At 33.0% G+C, this 21,928-nt stretch overlaps 3 protein-coding genes across 3 annotated transcripts; 2 read left to right on the forward strand and 1 right to left on the reverse strand.

The window, feature by feature from the left end:
• Window positions 1–4,595: 4,595 nt before the first annotated feature.
• On the reverse strand, window positions 4,596–5,478 carry LOC120580126 (uncharacterized). The gene is made up of 2 exons (XM_039833287.1): window positions 5,150–5,478; window positions 4,596–4,923 (listed from the first exon to the last, which is right to left on the reverse strand). The coding sequence occupies exons 1-2, from the start codon at window positions 5,202–5,204 to the stop codon at window positions 4,640–4,642; spliced, it is 339 nt and encodes a 112-aa protein (XP_039689221.1). The 5' UTR covers window positions 5,205–5,478; the 3' UTR covers window positions 4,596–4,639.
• A 1,982-nt stretch (window positions 5,479–7,460) lies between these two features.
• LOC11430388 (PH, RCC1 and FYVE domains-containing protein 1) lies at window positions 7,461–18,392 on the forward strand. The gene is made up of 8 exons (XM_024774883.1): window positions 7,461–7,593; window positions 9,643–9,836; window positions 13,304–13,390; window positions 13,479–13,583; window positions 14,206–16,260; window positions 16,546–16,692; window positions 16,971–17,431; window positions 17,780–18,392. The coding sequence occupies exons 1-8, from the start codon at window positions 7,461–7,463 to the stop codon at window positions 17,946–17,948; spliced, it is 3,351 nt and encodes a 1,116-aa protein (XP_024630651.1). The 3' UTR covers window positions 17,949–18,392.
• Window positions 18,393–20,616: 2,224 nt separating this feature from the next.
• Window positions 20,617–21,670, forward strand: LOC11430389 (uncharacterized). The gene has a single exon (XM_003589963.4). The coding sequence runs from the start codon at window positions 20,781–20,783 to the stop codon at window positions 21,339–21,341; it is 561 nt and encodes a 186-aa protein (XP_003590011.1). The 5' UTR covers window positions 20,617–20,780; the 3' UTR covers window positions 21,342–21,670.
• Window positions 21,671–21,928: the final 258 nt, after the last annotated feature.

Consider the following 21,928-nt stretch of genomic DNA (forward strand, 5'->3'; position numbering starts at 1 on the left):
ATGCGGTTAGGTTTGTGAGGTCTTCACCTCAAAGAGCTTTGAAATTTCAAGAATACATTGATATGTCAAGGATAACATGTAAAAAACATGTTTGTCTTGACGTTTCCACTAGGTGGAATTCACTTTTCATGATGTTGGATACCGCTGAAAAATTCCAACCCGCTTTTGAGAAGTTATTGCATGAAGATTCTGGCTATGTTGAGTGGTTTAAAGATGGTGGATTTTCTACTCCTAATGATTGGGAAAAGGCTAGAGCCTTTGTTAGCTTTTTAAAGATTTTCTATGATGCTACAAAAGTGTTTTCATCTTCCCAACAAGTGTCTATACACACAGCCTTTCACAGCTTGGCTTCTATTTTGTGTGAGCTTCAAATGGCATGTATGGACTTGAATACAATTGTGGCTGATATGGGAGTAGAAATGAAGGCCAAGTACGACAAGTATTGGGGTAATGTTGTAAAAATGAACCAATTCTTATACTTTGGAGTAATATTTGATCCTAGGTATAAGTTTGAGTACATTGAGTGGTCTTTTAGTGATTTGTATGGTGCTGGTAGTGAAATGGCAAAAGAAAGGGTTGGGAGTGTGAGTGATAATTTGTTCAAGTTGTACAATCTTTACAAATCTGAACATGAATCCTTTGTTGGCCCTTCGGGCAGCAACAATTCCTCTGTTGAACAACCTGATGTTCCCAAAAATCCATCCCTAAATGCAAGGTCAGATGCCTACAAAAAACACTTGAAAACCAAAGAAACCATTGTTCAACAAAATGACCTTGAGAGATACTTGAGTGACCCTCCAGAAAACGATGATCCAAGCTTTGACATTCTTACTTGGTGGAAGAAAAACTGTGTTCGTTACCCTGTTTTGGCAACAATGGTTAGAGATGTGTTGGCCACACCTGTATCATCAGTTGCTTCGGAGAGCGCATTTAGCACCCGGGGAAGGATTTTAGACACATATAGAAGCTCATTGAGTCTGGAAATGGCGGAAGCTTTGATTTGTACTCAGAATTGGCTGAAACCATCTTTCGTCAACTTCAAAGATCTAAATTTGAGTGAAGAGTATGAGCTGTTGGAAAATGTTGTGGCAGGTAAATTATTAATTTTTCAATAAATTCGTATTTTTATTATGCGCATTTGATATTGCTTAATTATTTGACTTGTTTCTCATATATTGTTTTCCATGCATTTTAGAAATTGGACAAGTCTTGAGTGGAGTAGATGTTGGTCCTGCTACTGGTGTTGCACCAGCAACTGGGCTCTAATTCCATTTTATGGTAAAAAACATTAATTTTTTACTATTTTATATATTATGTATTGCATATGTATGTATATTTATTTAGTGTAATTTTATGTACTGCAGGAGTGACTTTTCTTGGGATATTTTGGAGTCAAATGTGACTTGTACTACAGAGCACATGCCTATGGTTTTTGATAACGAAGTTGATGTGGAACCTAGTACTTTTGCTTGACTCCATGGTGTTGGCTTTGCTTGTTAAACTGGTTTACGCTTATATATTGGTATGTCCATGTCTAACTGACATGTTATAAACTTGATGCATACTGACATTGTTAAATTTGATATATACTGTTATGTTATTAGATTTGGTGCATTTTGACATTGTCAAATTTGATATGTACTTCTTTGTTAGATAATTTGATGCATAAAACATTGTTAAATTTGATGCATAATGTTCTGTTAGATAAAATGATGCATATTGACACTGTTAAATTTGATATATACTGTTATGTTATTGAGTTTACTTTGTTCATTTAAATTGAGCTTCATCTACATGGTTATTGTTAGGATTAATATATGAATTGAAGCTATCACCTAATGGTGTGCATTAGAGACACATGATGTGCATCAAAGAACATTGATTGGCCACGTAGAAGAGGTGCATCAGCTATCATCCAATGCTTGTTTACATTATCATCGAACTCTATTCTGATTGTGCAAAAAGCAGGTTGGTTTTTTTACGTTTGTTCTTTCTTTCTTTTTTCATACCTTGTTGCAGAGTTACACCATGTTGAGCATCAGCATACTGCAGTTTTCATATTCATCATTGAAGATGACTAATTATTTAATCTTACATTTGGATGATTGTACTATAATACAATTAATACTTGTGACTTAGTTTAAATACATGTTGGCTGTGCTGTGCTAGTTTGTAATGTGCTTTGAATTGATGCAAGCATATTACAATAGTATTAATGGCCTCGACCCCAAAGCGGTGTTCTATAATTATTAAGGAATAGCCTTAAATAAATGTTTGGTGAATTACATGAATTTTATGTTGAACTTTACTCTTATTTTAGGATATGATTAGCCCTCAAATATAGGTGAATAAGACCTGAACTCAGGCCCAAATTAGAAAAACTATAGGCAAATACTTGAATTTGTGTTTTCAGTTTAGTGTAAATCGACAGTACCCACCCGATCTTCCACCTTATCCGATTAAACCGAAACCGACTAAACCAATACATAAATTGTTCGGAAATGGGCCTTGGGATTGCAATCGTGGGCTTTTTTGGTTTCAGGTTTTTAGACCGATTTTCGACCGAAACCGACCGACGTCCAACTCTACAGTTAACTACCGCTGGAGGTAATTTGATCATTTACTTGTGTCAATAGAAAAAGATTCTATGTCAAAAAAGCAATTTTCAAAAAACAATTGTCTAACTGAACAAACTGATTATGGATCACAACGAAACATAGCTTGTCTAGTCTAGATTATAATTGCTCGTTAAACCCCCCACATTGCTATGAAGCCTCTCAGTTTTCATCCTATTAGGTGTAATCTACTTTTTTTTCCCTTTATTTTTCATTTTTTTTTATATAAAATTACATGATTCATCTCTTAATTTAATTTCATGTAACTCTTTTATCATTAGTCTTTTTTTTTAGTTAATCTTTTATGTTATAAAATGACAACTTCTTTATCTATTTTAATTAAAAAAAGCGAAAATTCATCAAACTTATAAATGAACTCAAATCTTCGTTATACAAACCTAACAATCAGATTTTATTGAAAATATCTCATAAACTAAAAAACTCATAAGTTCATTTTTGAACATATCCTTAATCATTTTCTTTCACGCATAGAAAAAAAAAACAGCACCGCTATTTCCAATGAATTATTTTCTACGGGAATCACGAATTGTGCCGTGCACGTGATTATTCTTATGTAGGTTCACTTCCTTTTTAATTAAAATTAAAAAGCATATCTTTTGTTTTAAATTTTTTTTTTTTTGTCTTCTTTTATTTCTTTTTCTAAAACAGTCTAACCAAAATATATGATATGAAAATTCAATATGAAATCTGTCTTCTCCATAATTGATTCTGCTATAGCCAGGTATGATGTGAAAATTCTTTCAAGCAGCTTCAAATGGTAGAAAATGATACCAGTTTATCCTAAGAGTTGTCTCTAGTATATAAATAACATGCCAATGTCACAACTAGTATATTGGATCCCAATAACGTTGGAAACCAAAAATTTACTCCATGGAAAATCTAGAAGCTAATCCATCTAAATTGAAGGACAGAACCAGAGGAATACAGAGGAACACAGAAATAGCGGTATGACTCGACTTGTGGAGGAAAATGGAACCAGGGTGAATATTTGATCAACAACAAAGGTCTTTAATTTTGAGAATTGAAAGGAAATCAATATAAAATCTAAAACTACCTCTATTTTGTGATGGATCTTGCAAGAACAGAACCATGTTTATGGTGGTAAGAGCTATAGAAAAGCATGGGAAAAAGACAGCTAGAGAATAAAAGAAGAAGAGGGTGTTTACGTTTGGTAACCGTGTGTCATAAATGAGAGAGATGGTATTGTTGACTTATGTAATTTTCTCCACATAGGATACACACGTCATTCGTGGAATTCTTAGAAACTACTTTCGTAGGAATAAGCATTTCTTGAAAAAAAAATCAACGATAACCAAAACAAAAAAATAATCATAATCGAATTCCAACTTATACGCAAAACAAAAGAAAAAAAAGAAAGAAATAGGAAATGATGAAAAAAGATGAGGATCATTATATGTTGTTGGGAAAATGAAGAATTCCAACTTGTATTAATTTTCTTCAAATTAATACAAAATCACGCCTAATACAATAAAACAATCAATTCATGTTCCCCTAAAAAAACATATTCATGTTATTGTATGCACATTAGTTTCTCATGGAATCAAAAAAGTTGTTTGCTGGTGAATGTAATCTCAAAGTTTTTCTGTCTGCATAATTTAATCAGTTCATTACATCAACAATGTAATCTCAAGGTGTCATTATCAAATAAATACATCAATGATGATTCAAAAATCTAATTTAGTAGTCATCGAGTAACTCATTGCAGACACTTTTCTTCTTTTATGTGCAGTTTGTAGAAAGGTTTGTCAAGAAGACATGTTATTTTTTAATTTTTTTGAAAGGAAAAAGAAGAAGACATTTTATGTTATGTACTTATGTTGTGTACATGAAAATTCTTATACATCAATATTACAATAAAGCATCATGCATATATCCTCAGCACAAAAACTCATAGCCTGTTGTGTCGAAGGCTATGTGTTTTTTTTTTTTTTTTTTTTTTTTTTTTTTTTTTTTTATAAATACAAGAAGTTGTACATTCATATTTAAGCTGTAACATTCAAATATTTCATGAATTGAGTTTGATTGTAGTTGGAAGCAACGGCGGCAGGAGGTGTGTTCCCAGGGCACCCGCGCACTTGACAAGGAGCACCTTTCACCATTACGCAAACACATGTTTCGTATAATATTGGACCACCAGGATGACGACAATAGTAGTGGATTTCACCTATGCCAACATAACATGGAAGACAAGTTTTCATGCATTTTGATATATCTGGACAACCACCTCCAATCCTAGTTAGCTCGCATGATTTCACCTCCGACATTACTGTAAAATTAGTAATAATATTTACAATATTCTTTGAGCAAAATAGTATTACAACATGCACATGTTTATTATTTTCTATCAGTAGATCATTAAATCTCATCATATTTTATTTTATTTAATAGCGAGACTATTGATTCGATGGTGTAAACAACCCTAAACATGATGTTAAACATATATCCCTTGTCCATCATAAACTTGGCTTAAAAAATAATAACAAAAAAAGTACCTGAAGTGAATATAAGAAGGCCAAGGACTATAGTTGCTGGCAGTGATTGAGCCATTTGTTCTTCGACTTACACTGACAAATAAATTTGGAAAGGCTACAACAATTGTGATTTGTGTGGACTGAAGTTGGGTATGGATTTTATATTCAACAAAATTATAATTTGTTATAAAGTTTAAATACTTTGTAGTTAATGTTAAACACTGCATAATAAACAACATTGATTAATGTCTAAAATCAATGTCAGTATTCAAACATTGAAAGATTTGTGATAAACAAATGAAAAAATTATATGAAATGTTTTTCTCTATATATGACAATATATATAGGGATTTGCTAGAACACACCCACTAGTTTTTATGTAGAAGTGTTTTAACAAGCTACATCTTAAGGTGTATTTAACTACTTTTTAGTTATAACTTGCTAAAACACACCTTCTAAAAAATAAGTGGGTGTATCCTAGCAAATGCCTATAGGAGTTGCTAACATACACCCACTTATTTTTTTAGAAGGTGTGTTTTAGCAACATTCAGCTTGAGGTGTATTTAACAACTTTTTAGTTATATCTTTGCTAAAACACACCTTAATAAAAATTAGTGGGTGTATCCTAGCAAACCCCATATATATATATATACACATGTTGAGGATTTTTTTTTTTTTTTTTTGTTTCTTTTGTCTTTCATCCATTAAGAATTAAGACTACCTTTTATAAATGGATAAAACAAACTATTTTCAATTGTTTCTTTTGTTTTTCCTTTTAAAAACAATTGTTTCTTTTGTCTTTTATCCATAAAAGTTCTGCTTCAACAAGTTCATTATCCATTTTCCATTAAACAAGAGGTTTAAGGAAATTAAGACGAATAAAAAAAGAAGAAACAAAGGATCCAAATGTCAAGGAACAAGGTTCCAATTGCATTAGGTGTAAGTTTGTGTCCTTTAAAGGAACTAACTAAATAGAGTATTATCTAAATTCAATGATAATTTGAATGATTTCTCTTCAAATTTTTACTATGTAGGGATCAAATAAAGAAAACATCATTTAAAATTCAAGATATTGTTACACGTCCTCGATTTTTCAAATGTACAACATAAAAAGAGCTTAATACCATTCTGAAAAATAATGATCAGTTTTCAATAAAACACACAACTCAGCCTCTTAATCATATCATAGGGAGTCAAAATAATTGAAAACTATTCAGTTTTAACAATACTATGTTACTAGTGAAGATCTTCTACAGCATTGCAAGAGTGAAAAAAATGTTGAGAAATAGAGGTGTACAATTTTGTAGATGTGAATTGGAGGCTGAGTTGTGTATAGTAGATTTGAATTGAAACCCACTTTCAATAATGCATACAAACAAAAAAATGCAGATAGAATCATAAGTTTGAAGTCCACAAGTCCTACCTCAACTGGTAAAAAAAATACTGAAATTACTAGCCTGGACACCGAGAGAAATAATGAGATACTTTGCAAAGAGAATGCATACCAAAAGCGCCCGCGATGTTATCATTAAGCCAAGATCAGAGTCATCTCTGCCTTCAATAGCAATGCAGATGCACATGTTGTTCTTGTCGATGTTATGGCACTGCCACCGGCATATGACAGCACAAACATACTGCATACTTCTGATTTGTTCTGCACCTTTCTGTTTCCCTTGTGCTGATTTCCCTATTGCATGGCTGAATAACATTGACATTGCTGAAACTAGAATGGTTGAATGTGTAGCTCGGCAATTAGGAGCTAGGGACAGCTTTAGTGAATGCTCCGGTTCAAACCTATGATGCACTTCTGATCCCCATTTCTCCATATTTGGCCATCGAGACGGCCTTTGACCAAAAACAACACCAGAATCATGTATAGTAGACTGACCCTGAAAAATAACCTTTGATTGGATTTTAAAGTAAGCATGCCGCTCAAAGTCCAAACTTGTTTTAAATTTCTTGACCAATTGTTGTAAGATCTGATATATGTGATTTTAGTCATAAATGTAAGACTTAAATAACTACTTTAAACCAAATACACAACTCATAAGTTAAAACCTTATTTATAGCACCACCATTTATGACAGCAAGGTCAGTGTCTCATCAAACAAGTCTCTTCACAAAGTCTACATTTAGATTCAGATGATTCCGATAAACTCTAAATTTAAATTCACATAAATGCTTTGAAGAAAATATTGAAGAAGTGATCAGGTTAGTATACAAATGGGAAGGACAACAGGCAGGCAACTCTGATAGACGCACCATTGAACACCGCAGACGTAAAAAAACAGTGACAACTGATCAAAGTCATGAAGAATAACAAGCAAAGGCAATGGCAATGAACTCTGTTAAGGAAAAATCAGCTGAGACAAATGATATGGAAAACATATGCAAGTGGCATGAAATTCTGAGGAAGAACAAATCTGAGAAGTCGAAGGAAGAACACCAAGATCATGAAACGCATTGTACGTTACTAGAGGAAACTAGCTGAAATGTTAAACAAAACTAGCTGCAATGGCATAAAAAGGAAGGGAAAAAAAATCACAAACCTCCATGCTTAGAGCAGATGCGGCTGTTTCTCACAGTCGTAGCCATAGCCATTCTGCCTCCTATTTCCTCAGTTGTGAGTGCAGCTCCCTGCAGTCTCTTATGTTACTTTCCCTTCCCTCCCTTACATTTTCCACCAATCAAATGCCATAGATTTCGGACTTAAAACGCAATTCAACCCCACAAAACTGATTAGTAAGGCAAGGGCTACTCAAGCCTTATAAGATCTATTTAGGCCATATCCGCCAACACCTAGAAGGATGAAGGCGATGGACAATACAAAGGAAGTACAAAGTTGCCGGAACCAAGCCAGATTTGGGAATACTGGTTTGCAACAATATCATATGTAAAGCTGCTACAAACATCTATAACACATAACTTTGTAAGGAATACCAGAGAAGATCCTTGTAAGAATCAACATAGATGGTTGGCTACAATGACAAGGCTCATCATGAGTCAACACTCGGATATCGATACATAAAGAAATTACATTGATAACTGATATCAGCAGCAACAAGGCCATTACATAGCTCGATTCTTTGGATGTCAATACACAATTTCTTAACAAATCAGAGAAATTCAACAACAGGGATGAAATTGATACGGAACTAAGATTTTTCATCTTTTCTATCCTTTCAAAAAGAAAATATACGACGAAGAAGTATCTCAACCTAAATTTTCTCATATTTTTCAAAAATAGCACAAATAATATCTCAAGAGTTGGACAGGAGAACCATGAATAGATCTTTCTTCAAGAAATCAGCTACAAAATAAAATTATTTGATTCTTTTTCACAATTGTACTATCTTTCAACCCTTAAATATAGATACACTATGAAATTACATTAGATAACTGTGCGGTCAGCAGCAATGAAGCCATTTTACAGCTCTACTCCTTGGTTGTCAATACACTAAATTTCATATCCAATTAGAGAAATTCAACAACAATAAAAATTTCATATGGAACTAAGATGTTTATCCCGACCTAATTTTTCTCATATTTTGCAAAAAAGAGCATAAATAATCATCTCAGGAGTTACGTATTTAGGAGTCAAATTTATAACGCAAACAAAATATGCTTATGGTTTAAATTTTATTAGGATTATAAGAAAACTACAACATAATTGATATAGTAGATCAATACTATAATCAATGGCAAAACTATAATCATAGCTACTCTACTACATAGTACATCTTTATTGCTTGTAACTATCAAAATAAAAAGAGACTTCAGCCATCAATAAGAGTGTAGTAAGTTATTCTATTAGGAATCATATTTTTGGAATACATTTCTCAAAGAGATTCAAAGCTTCATCTACAATGTTAATCTTACATAATCCATTAATCATGATATAATTGTCGTGAATAAGTGTTACTATCCTTATGGTCATGGTGTAACATATCTTTTGCCTTGTTCACTTCATATTGTATTCATACCTTTTTCTTTTCCACAACAAAATGTGACTTATGTAGATTGTTTCATTTTGGTTAATTTCTTTTTCATTATACTTTCTTTTGAGCACCATATAATTAATATTGAATTTTAAAAATATTCGTGTTTTATATTATATAATTCAAACAAAATATTTTTTTTCATATTGAAAAAATACCATTTCGGATTATATAATTCGAAGACGGAAAACTTCTGGATTATATAATCTGAAACCTATATATAAATATATGTTTGTTCAAAACTTGATTAAAGTTCACTACTGTTTTCACTAAACACTCTGAACACCTTCAAAGCCATCCCATTTTTGGCAAAAATGTGATTTACAAATGCAATATGACTATAATTTGACAACCTAGTTTAAAATATACAATCTGAAACCTACCAATACAAAAAATTGTCCAATTTTCCTCACTATAGTTTTGCGTTGTCTCAGTTATGGATACTCTCATTCATGTCCTTTACTTTTGCATATGACATTGCACCTCCAATTATGTTGTTAACTGTATCATTTCAAGTTTTGGATGATCCTAATGCCAAAGTCAAGGTTCCTCCACATGTAGTTGAGAATCCTTCAAGCAATGTGAAAGTGGAGGTTCCACCTCCAATTGTTGCACCTCTAGTTATTGCAACTCCATTTGAAAATCCTTCCGGCAATGTTAAATCCGAGGTTCCTTATGTCGATACCAACGTCGAGGTGGCACCACCAGTTGTTACATTTTTATTGATCATCAGGCACAATTTACTACTACAAGAAGATTCCATAAGAAAATAAATGAGATCAACAACCTAACTACCTAGCAATTATAAAAACAATCTAGGAACTATCCACTCAATTGAGAAGATTTCATAAGATGGTAACTATTAAATTGATGCTAATTTTTTATTACAAAATTTTCATATGGAGAACAATTACCAATCCAGATGATGAACTCCACAAATTTTATCCTTTAACTTCTAATATCTAGGAGGCTTTGTTTGTCTTCTGTTTTAATTTCATTTTTCTATCTCTCTTCTACTTCACGTATTTTTCAATTGAGAGTATGACATACAAATTAGATTTGGAGTAGTCAAATATTGCTACAAAATATTAAAGAAAAAACTTGTTTTCTAAATCGATAATTTTTCAATAGAATTTACATGTGTGATTTACGATAAGGTAGATCAGGCCAGACTTTTTTCTTAAATAGAGAAGGCTTAGTTTTTCTAAAAGCCTATTTAGCTTAATATGTCAGGCCACATGCCATTTAAAAAGCCTCTTATGCCTATTTAAAATAATATGAATAATATTATTTATTATTATATTATATTTTGTACTTTGAATTAAAATAAAAATGCGTTAATTTTTTCAGTAATTTAAGCTTATTAGTATAAATTAATTTTTTGCATATTTATATGTATTATTATAAACTATAATTGAAATATGATACAATATATAGTCAAATTTCCTAAAAACTCATGTTGATTATCAAAAGAGAGTTTAATATAATTGATATATTAGTTCGCTAGTCTATTTACACTTAAATCACATTGATGATTTAAAGATGTTCATATGAAATAGACTTTTAAAAAGGCTAGCAGGCCGTATCAGGCTTTCAGAAGGCCAGGCTCAGGCCTAAAAAGTAAGCTTATGACAGACCGCAAACCAGACTTAGGCCTTCAAAAGAATTGGCAGGCCAGACTCAGGCCTTACAAAGCCTAGCTCGGCCTAGCCTATTCCCATCCCTACGGTAGATGTCTAATACTCCCTCCGTCCCAAATTGTATGTCACTTTAGAACAAATATTTGTCCCAAATTGTATGTCGCTTTACAATACCAATGAAAAATTAATGTTATTTTTCCTATTATATCCTTAACTATTTATTACTCTCTCTTCTTTCAATTCCTTCATTTATCTTTCCCATATCATTTATTGAGGACAATTTTGTAAAACAACTCATAATATCTCTTTCCTACACAATATTAATTACATTTCTTAATACGTGTGAAATGCCAAAAACGTCGTACAATTTGGGACGGAGGGAGTACTATAAAATAGGGATACGAACACGGATACCAGACACAACAACTAATAATTTGAGTTAATCGCATAATTCAATGTAATATGTGTTGGTGTCGTGTCCGACACCATGACACACTTAATTCGAAGAATGTTCGTGCTTCATATACAGTGTATAGTGTGTAATACTCTCTCCGTCTCAAATTGTATGACGTTTTGAGCATTTCACACATATTAAGAAATGTAATTAATATTGTGTGGGAAAGAGATATTATGAGTTGTTTTACAAAATTGTCCTCAATAAATGATATCGGAAAGATAAATGAAGGAATTGAAAGAAGATAGAGTAATAAATAGTTAAGGATATAATAGGAAAAATAACATTAATTTTTCATTGGTATTGTAAAGCGACGTACAATTTGGGACAAATATTTTTTCCAAAGTGACGTACAATTTGGGACGGAGGGAATATACAATTAAAAAACAAAGTAAAGGTAATGTTAAGTTAGTTGGTTGACGTGGAAGCCGTTCAAGAAGCGCGCCAATATCTCATCCCCTTTCCTTCAACGAAACATTCGCATCTTCTCTTTCTCTCTCAATTTCTCAATCCAATCTTGCTCATCACACACTTGTTCAAGCAAATCTCACACGTAGAAAGAATGACGCTTGACCTTTGTCTTCTTCACTGGTTTCCTTACAATTTCTTTCAGATGGAATGGCAGATCCTGAACGTGATATTGAACAAGTTAGTATTTTTTTTTTTTTTTGTAGCTGGAAAATATTACAATTTTTGTCATATTTGTTTGATCATATTTGTTTCAAAATATGTGACACGACACTTAAGATTGAAAGTGTGTCTGGTGTCTGATATAACACTGACACACATGGTTACATTTAATTACTTTTAGTTTCTTAGATTATTACTTGTGTTTACGTGTCAATGTAGGTCTCATGTCCGACGTTTGTGTTTGTTTGTGCCGGTGTTTCAAGTGTTTGTTCTTCACTTTTCAAGTGTTTGTTTCAATACGTTTCAAGTGTTTGATCATATTTGTTTGTTTCAAAATACGTGACACCAACAATTTAGATTGAAAGCGTGTCTAGTCTCCGACTCTGACACACGTTACATTCAAGTACTTTCATTTTGTCAAAATTATTACTTATGTCTACGTGTCAAGGTATGTGTCGCATATGGTGTTTGTGTTTGTCTGTGTCGGTGTTTGAATAGGTTTTAAGTGTTTGTTCTTCATTTTTCACTGGACATCATCATTCTAGGGATTATGTAGCCATTGAATTTATATAGTAGTTTACATATCTGCAATATGAATTTCAAAATGATTAATAACTTGATATGATATACTAAATATTATGTTGCTTAGGTGCTCCACTTACTTAATTTTATGTTTTTGTGTGAAGGCATTCATTACATTAAAAAGAGGAACCCAGTTAGTTAAGTATAGTCGACAAGGGAAGCCGAAACTTTGTAATTTCAGGCTGTCACAGGTGATTTTTTTTACCACGAAAAGTTTTGTTTATAAATTATATTGCAAGAAACGTACATGTGTATTTATGTATTATTGTTGAGTATTGCTCATATTCGCTAATAAGCGAGCAGGCAATTGAGAATAGCGTAGCGAAGTGAATGGAGCTGAAACTGCAACGAGCGTAGTGCAGCTAGAGTGCCTTCCGCTTAAGTTTGGCCCATACATATGTTGGGTTAAGATTAGGAGGGTTGGGGTATAGTGGGCGAAGTCCCTCGCATTGCAATTTAAGGGTAAACTTGACCGTAGTATTTAAACATAACTTGTAATCTGCAACTGCAAGAATTTCATAGTAGAAACTACAGTAGCCACTCTATTGTCGGAGTCGTAGGCACACTTGCTCGAACTCTGTGATCAATCGCTATGTTATTGTGTGTATATTTATCTCTTTACTTTAGAGCTGAATTTTCTGTTATTACTTATATGCATTGAATTTCAAGTCATTGTACGGATGGTTTCATATTTAGTGGCATTAGCAGGATGAAACATCACTAATTTGGATTTCTCATGGAAAGGAAAAGAATCTGAAGTTGTCTTCGGTTTTGCGCATCATCTCAGGACAGAGAACAGTAAGTTAATGATGCTTGATCAATATAAGAAGCTAGATTTACGGTTATGTTAGCACTAACTTATACTTTGCAGGCTGTATTTAGAAGATATTTGCGACCTGAAAAGGATTATCTATCATTTTCACTTATTTATAAAAAAGGCGAACGATCACTTGATCTGGTTAGAGAAAACGCTAACTCTCTATGTTGGACTTGATTTTGTCAATTTCATATGAATTTTTGAATCTATTCCAGTTTCAAATTTCTAGATCTGCAAGGATACAGCTGAGGTTGAGGTATGGCTTTCGGGCCTTAAGGCATTAATTTCTACTGGACAGCTTAGAAATCGACGAACTAGAAGTGAATTAACAGATGTGAGTTGCAATAGATTTTGTTTAAATGATAATTCAGTTTTAAACTTTTATTAGTTTGCACATTGTTAAATAGTTTCTACTTTCTATATATAATTCATGAATTTTCTATGGATTGATTTCTGATTTCTTAATTTCCTATCGATTTATTTTGAAACTTTCCATTTATAACCATTCTAAATGACAGTCTTCTATAATCCTTCCACCCTACACTACACCGTTATAGCTTTGACATTACAGCTCTGGTTAACCAATCCAATTTGGAAAGTTTCATTGGCATTTAAGACATCGTCTAAATTTGACTAATATGTAGTCTTTCATAGTTTAATTACTTTATCCTTACATAGTTGAACACGTACATAGTCTCTTTTACGTGAACTCTTGAAAGATTACACGAAATAATGCTTTTCGAACTTAAATGATGTATGACAGGCCTTACTCATCTTAAAAAAATAATACGCCTTACTCATGATCTTAATTTTCTTTTAATAAATCACCGACTTAGTAATATCATAGTTCTCCTTAAAGCGGAAGTTGTTACTTGTTAGGCAAAGGAACATGACTATAATTTTCTATTTTTCAAGAGCATTTGAATGAAGTAATTTATTTTGAATTTCACTTGCAGGACAGTAATGACATTTCTCCAAATGATCGTCCTTTTGGTGGAGCACTAGAGTTTACTGCAAGTATTCCCAAGGGAAGGTTTTCTTTTGAAGCAGTTCCTCGTGAATCCACATCGAATAGAAGATCTGATGCGGGGTCAGAGCATACAAGTATGGCGCCAGTAAGGACAAGTGTTGGAGATGGTTCCCGTGTTAGTGTATCAAGTACTAACTATGCTAGTAGTGTAGTATCAGGACCAGATGACATAGAGTCTCTTGGTGATGTTTTTATATGGGGAGAGGTTTGGGCTGAAGGCAATTCCTCCGATGGATTAGGGAGTCAAGTCCCTTCCAAGATAGACATGTTGATTCCCAAGCCATTGGAATCTGATGTTGTTCTTGATGTTAATTATATAGAACCCGGTGTAAGTCACATTGCTCTAGTAACAAGGCAAGGTGAGATTTTTACCTGGGGAGAGGACTCTGGTGGAAGACTTGGTCATGGGTTTGATAAAGATTATGGTAAACCCCGTCTTGTTGATTCCCTAGCCATTACTAGTGTGAGTTTTGTTGCTTGTGGTGAATATCATACATGTGCAGTATCTATATCCGGGGATCTATACACCTGGGGTGATGGTACACATAACGCGGGAATTCTAGGTCATGGAACTGATGTTAGCCACTCCATACCAAAGAGGGTCACTGGCCCTTTAGAAGGACATCAGGTTGTATCTATAGCATGTGGTGCATGGCATACGGCATTGATAACTTCCAATGGGAAACTTTTTACCTTTGGCGATGGAACGCTTGGTGTCTTGGGGCATGGAGACAGAGAGAGTGTGGCATATCCAAAGGAGTTACAGTTATTGAGTGGACATAAAGCTGTTAAGGTTGCATGTGGAGTGTGGCACACAGCAGCAATTATAGAGGTTAATGATCAATCTGGTTCAAGTTCAAATACTTCTTCGTCAAAGAAACTATTCACGTGGGGTGATGGAGACCAATATCGTTTAGGTCATGCTAACAAGGAAACTTACCTTCAACCAACTTGTGTGGCTGCACTTGCTGATTATAATTTTCTACAGGTTGCATGTGGACATAGTTTGACCGTTGCGCTAACCGCATCCGGTCATGTTTTTACTATGGGGAGCAAGGCGTATGGTCAACTAGGAAATCCAACCTCCGATGGAAAAGTGCCGATTCTAGTAAGAGATAAATTACAAGGAGAAACTGTTGAGGAAATATCGTGCGGCACACATCATGTTGCTGTATTGACTTCAAGAAGTGAACTATATACTTGGGGGAGAGGTGCCAATGGAAGATTAGGGCATGGAGACATAGAAGATCAGAAAACTCCAATATTGGTGGAAGCTTTGAAAGAAAGGCATGTAAAAAATATCGCATGTGGCGCAAATTTTACAACTTGTATATGCATACATAAGTGGGTTTCAGGGAATGATCAATCGGTTTGCTCCGGTTGTAGACAGCCATTTGGTTTTACTAGAAAAAGGCATAATTGTTATCATTGTGGATTGGTGTATTGCCATCCTTGTAGTTCAAAAAAGGCGCTGAAAGCAGCATTGGCTCCAACGCCTAGCAAACCGCATCGTGTTTGTGATGCTTGTTATGCTAAACTTAAAGGTTGCGAGAATAGTAATGCTTCCCATTTCAATAAAGAAATTACCCGTCCTTCTAGTTCCGTGTATGGAAGGGAAAAAACTGAGAGGGTTGAGGTAAGACCTTCAAAATTTCTCCTGTCTTCTGCCACATGTCTAGTGAAATCCCTTGGAAGTACACATGAATCATCTTCCATGGCCGGAGACGCGTTACAATTGAAAGATATCATATTTCCTGGTCCATCAAGTGCAACGCAGAAAGCTTCCAGGGCTCTTATTATGCAGCAAAGCCAGGCTCCAACTCCACCTCCATCAGCTAATTCAAGACCAGCCTCGCCATATTCTAGAAGACCGCCTAGCCCGACACGGTCTGTCTCCCCTGGATTTTCAAGAAGTCTTATTGATAGTTTAAAGAAGAAAAATGAGCACCTGAATCAAGAAGTTTCAAAGTTGCAGAACCACGTATGTCTTCTGAAGAAACACTTAACATAATAGCTAAATGTTTTTTGAAGAGCAACTTCTACACCTGAATGTTTTTAAATTTTTTTATTATTCAACTTCTTTATAAACACCTTGAAAGCTTGTAAGTTTTAACGACTTTTGCATACGTGAAGAACCATAAACTTATTTTAATTGAAAAGCTTCTAGGAGTTAGAAGTTAATCAAACTGGACCATGGTGATTAGTTATTTTATTCTCCAGGGAACCCATTAATAAGTTTTTTGGATATTTATTTTCTTACATGAAGATTCGAAGTTTAAAGCAAAAGGGTGACATGCAAGATATAAAGATTCGGGAGCTTCAAAAAAATATCGAGGAAGCCAATCTATTGGCTGGAGAGGAATCTTCTAAGCATAGAGAAGCAAAGGAATTCATCAAGTCTATAACAGAAGAGGTATTTTGTTTCTATATTTTGACATCATGATTGAACTTAGCCATTTCAAATAAAATTCTTGCTTGCTTGAAACAATGTCTTGACTAATTATTACTCTGAAGACTGACAAACCTTTATTGTTTTTAGTTGAAGGAAATAGCTTAACACTTGAACCAAAGACTTATTGTATGAAATATCTTAATACTTGAACCTGATGTGAAATGAAAAGATTATTAAGAACAATTTCGGGTTGGTGATACTAAATAGCTAAACTTGCTTCTACATTTGCTGTTGTTTAGTTGAGCGAAGTGACTGAAAAGTTGCCACCAGAGATTCCCGGCAGTGAAACCTTGAAAGTGATCCATGCTCAAGCTCAAAATCTTCTCAAAGAAAATTTAGAATTTGAATCTTCCTTCCAACCGAGTTTCGAGTCTGAGCAACAACGTGCGCCTGATATACCAGCATCAGATGGTGACTCTTCAAACCTGCAAGAGCAAAGACTGGAAGGAAACAATGAAGTTTCTGAGGTTGTTCGATCAACAAATGGAGCAGATGATCGTCAAGAAAGCAGTAGCAGCTCGTATTTATCAACTAATGCAGTCTCTCCACCAAACTCGGAAAATAGTATCAGATCACAGGAGTCGTCCAGGCCTGTGAGAGAAGGAGAAACATCGGTCATTGAACAATTTGAACGCGGTGTTTATATCACAGCCATAGTAATAGCTGATGGCAGCAAAATTTTCAAACGTGTTAGATTCAGGTACGAGAGCTAGTTGTTAATCTAAAAAATTTCCACCTTTATATTTTCTGCATGTCAAAATATATCTGTGAACCTTTTTTGAGTTAGTAACTAAATTTTGTTCTATTTCATAGAATTTCTCGTTCTCAATGTGGGGAGACATCTAAGTACTTATGCATGTTCTTATTTGAATCCATGAGAAGTTTCTATGTTATTTTAGATTTTTATATGTTGGTTACATACTTACATTCATCTTCTGATTTGGTGACAGTTGGTTACTTTGTGTATTGGTTTTCTTATTACAGTTATTTCTATCTTTAACACAATTTCTTTTCTTCTTTGTTAATTTTTTTACTTTTCTGGGAGCAGTAGGAGAAGATTCAGTGAGCAACAAGCAGAAGAATGGTGGAGCAATAACAAAGATAGGGTGTATAGAAGATATAACCCACCACCTATAAATAATGAAAGTATTGATTCATCTAGCACCCCACCTCATGGCGAAAAAAATGTTGAAGCAGCCTCAATCAACCAAGTGTAGCGAATTAGACAAGTTAGTGCAAACAATATCTCCATTATGAAGCATTGAGACTGATACAGACATCAGACACAACACTGACATTGACACGTACACACTGTTAAGAAAATAAAAGTGATTAAATGTAACCACGTGTTGGTGTCTGAACACTGACACGGATCGGACACAAGACATGTCTTTAATCTAAAGCTTCAGTGCTGCATAAATCTACGAAACAGTCAGGAAATGACTTGCAATAGAGGATAGAATATGAAATAGGAACAATATAGCTCAAGGTTTAGAGGTAGAAAACTTTTGTTTTGGACATTATTTGATTTCATTCTTACACTTTTTGTCCTTGTAACTCTTCCACATAACCTTTGTTATTGGTATTGTACATCACATGTGTAATTTATCTCCAACAAGTTTAGAGAGGCTGGTAGTATATGAATGAGGATTGAGGAATAATGCCACTATGACATTTTTAACAAAATAGAATATAAATACATTTTTTTTATTCTGTTAAGTTTGATTTACTTTCACTAAAAGCCAACAATGTGATAATAATCGTTACGATCTTAAGTCCGTTACATCGTTTTTGAGATATTGTCAGTTTTGAATCTTGTGTATACATTCACAATTTTGTCTTTTAGTTAAAAGGTGTCTCAGTGGCTTGAGAAGAGTCGGTGATTATAAACTACATTTACCTTCAATTCTTAAACAATGTGCGAGTTTTTAACATGCCGAAACAACAATCTCTACTTAAGCTAAATTCATTTATTTTGTCACATGTGATGTAGTAGGTTCTTGAGTAGGGTAGACAACAAGTCCTAAGCAAATATTTAATGAGTTTCAACAGAAAGGGTAAAGTTTGTGTTATTTTTTATACTTTATAGATTAATACCATGTAAATCTATTAAACTTTTAGTTACTTGATGAAATTATGGAAAGTATAAAGTTTGTTATGGCTATCACTTTCCAAGCAAAGTGGAAGCAAGTGGCTGGTGGTATGTGAGGAGTCACAATCTTGTCTATTTGACTGCCAAACATAACCTAATCATACTGCTAAATCTGATTGGAAAAATATAGTCTAAACTTTCAATGCCAGCTAGTGTTTGTCATTTTTTATTTGTCTAGTCAATTCAAATTTGTACATTCAAATTATCATTATCTTCTTTTGAAATTTAAAGCAAATATACACATGTGGTTATTTCATTATTGACTGAAATAATATATGCCAACTGCTTTATATTAATACTTTTTTCAAAGTTAATGTCTAGTTTGGTTATTTTAAAAAAAAATATCTAGTTTGGTTGAAATTCAAATGATCTTTTGGTTTCAAATGGGTTAAAATAAAAAGGTGGTGTTTGGCTTGGAACTTTGAAGTATGTTCCTCCTCAAAGTCTCAAATTCGATTATCTCAGATGTCAATTTAAGTGGGATAATTTAGCTTCTAAAAACAAATGGGTGGTAAACTTTAAGTGTAAATAAATTTATTTAAGAGATTTGATTTCGATAGAGTTATGATTTATAAATACTAAATAGTAATTCAAAGTGATTTACTATGAAGTTTTGTGTAAAACATCATTATGATATATAATTATTAATAGATAAAAAAGTCTATTAAATATATGGTCAGAAGTTCAATATTTGATCCCCATGCATGGAATGGAAGAGTATACGTCTCTCCGGATGTTCACAAAGAAAAATTATTGTGTAAAAATTTATTGATAAATTTTCATAATTCATAATAAAGATTAAATAAACAACATTAGTCAACTTAATGTAAATATCATACTCAAATATCAAATGAATAAAATTTTAATTTTTCTTCTCTTTTCTGTTAGGGGGAGCGGGGTACTTTTCAATTTTTCATTAATCAACATCAACTTGCCTATACATTAGGAAAAAAATATAAGAAATGGACCCCATAGAGACTCATAAAAAAGTTGCATCCAGGCACACACCACATGGGAAAACCTATACTTGTGGCCTTTACAGAATTTAGCTTTCCTTATTCTCACCATACTTAGCAACCAAGGCTGCTTCCATGCTGTCAATTCTATCAAAAGACATATGACCTTAGACTAAAAAAATTACATCTTTATCATTAAGATTTCATTATGTTACAACTCATGCCATTTTGGACAATTAAACGGTTTAATAGATATGTATAATAGTCTCATCAACATAGTTCAGTTGGCAATGACAATGCATTATTATATATAGAGGTTGAAGTTTGAACCTCAGACACCTCAATTATTAATTTTGAAAAGTGAATTATAGCTGGCAGACTATTTGACCCAAAAAAAAGATATGTATAACAAAAAATAAAATCAAGTCAAATTATTTCATACAAGTTATAAGTTGTTTTTATAAATGCCTTGAAAAGAACTTGTTTTTATAAAATATTCGAGAGAATTTATAGACATAAAAACAACTTATGAAGATGTCATAAACTATTTTGATTAGCTCTTTCAAAAAGTATATCACAAATTTTTGTATTAGTGTATAAAATCAAATAAGTCAAATCAAACAGATTTTATGTGGATTATGTTCCAAATTAGAAATCAAAGCAATGGTCCTTATGTAATTCTATTACCAAATTATGTGCAAATTGGATTAGACAAAAAAAGAAAAAAGTTAGTACCAACTTTTAGAACAAAACAAAGTGAGAATAATATAATAAAACTAAAAAATAGGTATCAAAGTTTCCTTCATGAAATTGAGAACCATTTCATTCCAATAGGAATAGCTTTTCCATTAAGCCATTCTTTCAACCCTTCTATATCAAACTCTTTCTCTCATATATTCTCTTTTCAACCAATCATACCAATTAATTTTGTACCAATTAACATGTCACGTATGAAGCTATCAAAGAAACTTAAACCAGCCAAGAAAGCATGGAAGAACCTCTCAAACAATTTCCAATCAAAACTCCACAAACTTAACATATCCAAAACTTTCAAAACAACCCTTCAACACATTCTTTCACTCTTTCATTCCCTCACTCATCTAATAACCTCAAAAACTAAAACTCATCGTTCTCTCACTTCTTTTAAATCATCTTATGCTGCTTCACCTTCTTATTACCATTTTCAACACAAAAGCTTTGCAGCTATAAATATAAATGATCTCTATTCTCAAACTCATTCAGTTTCTTCTATGAATAGTAGTAGTAATATTCATCATGCACAAGGTGAAACAAGTAGAGACATTGAAAAGGTACATGTTGATGACAACAATAATGATGTAGAAACTATAGAGGATGCATGGAAAGTAGTGGTTTCTAGGTCTCCAATGTTGCAAGTGGATCAAAAGGCTGAAGAATTTATCTATAAATTTCGTGAAGATATAAGGCTTCAAAAAGAGAAATCATTGCTTGAATTTCATGAGAGGCTAGCAAGAAGTACCTAAATTTGATAATATATAGATTATAATTTTCATTTTTTTTATTTCACATATAGTACATGATTATGATATATATCATGGCTTGGTTTCTGTTTCTTTTTTTAATTATTTTTTTTATTTTGTTTTTTTATACTTTCATTTAGTTCTATTGAGAAGCAAAGGGATTTTTACTTTGCTTTGAAATAAGAAGTAAATAAGTAATTAGCACATGTAGTTAATTGTTTTGGAATGATGTGTGAAGATATTCTTAAGATGTATATGAAACTTGTGAGGATTTTTTTTTTCTTCTCATTTTCATTATTTGTATTAAAATTACTTGGGCATATTGTTTATTAGTCTGGCAATAATAAAGTGTGTATTTTATTTTATTAAATTGGAGATTGAAAAAATTATTAAAGTAACTATAATTATCATTTTGCAACCATCTTGGAGTAAATTTGAATTTCATCTCTTAGAAATTATATGGTGATACTTTTATCAATGAGCTAATACCTCTTAATCATAAAGTGTGTAGCTTTTTTTATGTAAGAATGTTATTGATGCAATGTATCCACCAATTTTTATTGGTATTGGAGGATTTTTACTATGCATAA

Source organism: Medicago truncatula, chromosome 1 (assembly GCF_003473485.1).
Source record: "Medicago truncatula cultivar Jemalong A17 chromosome 1, MtrunA17r5.0-ANR, whole genome shotgun sequence".
In the NCBI taxonomy this organism is placed as follows: domain Eukaryota; kingdom Viridiplantae; phylum Streptophyta; class Magnoliopsida; order Fabales; family Fabaceae; genus Medicago; species Medicago truncatula.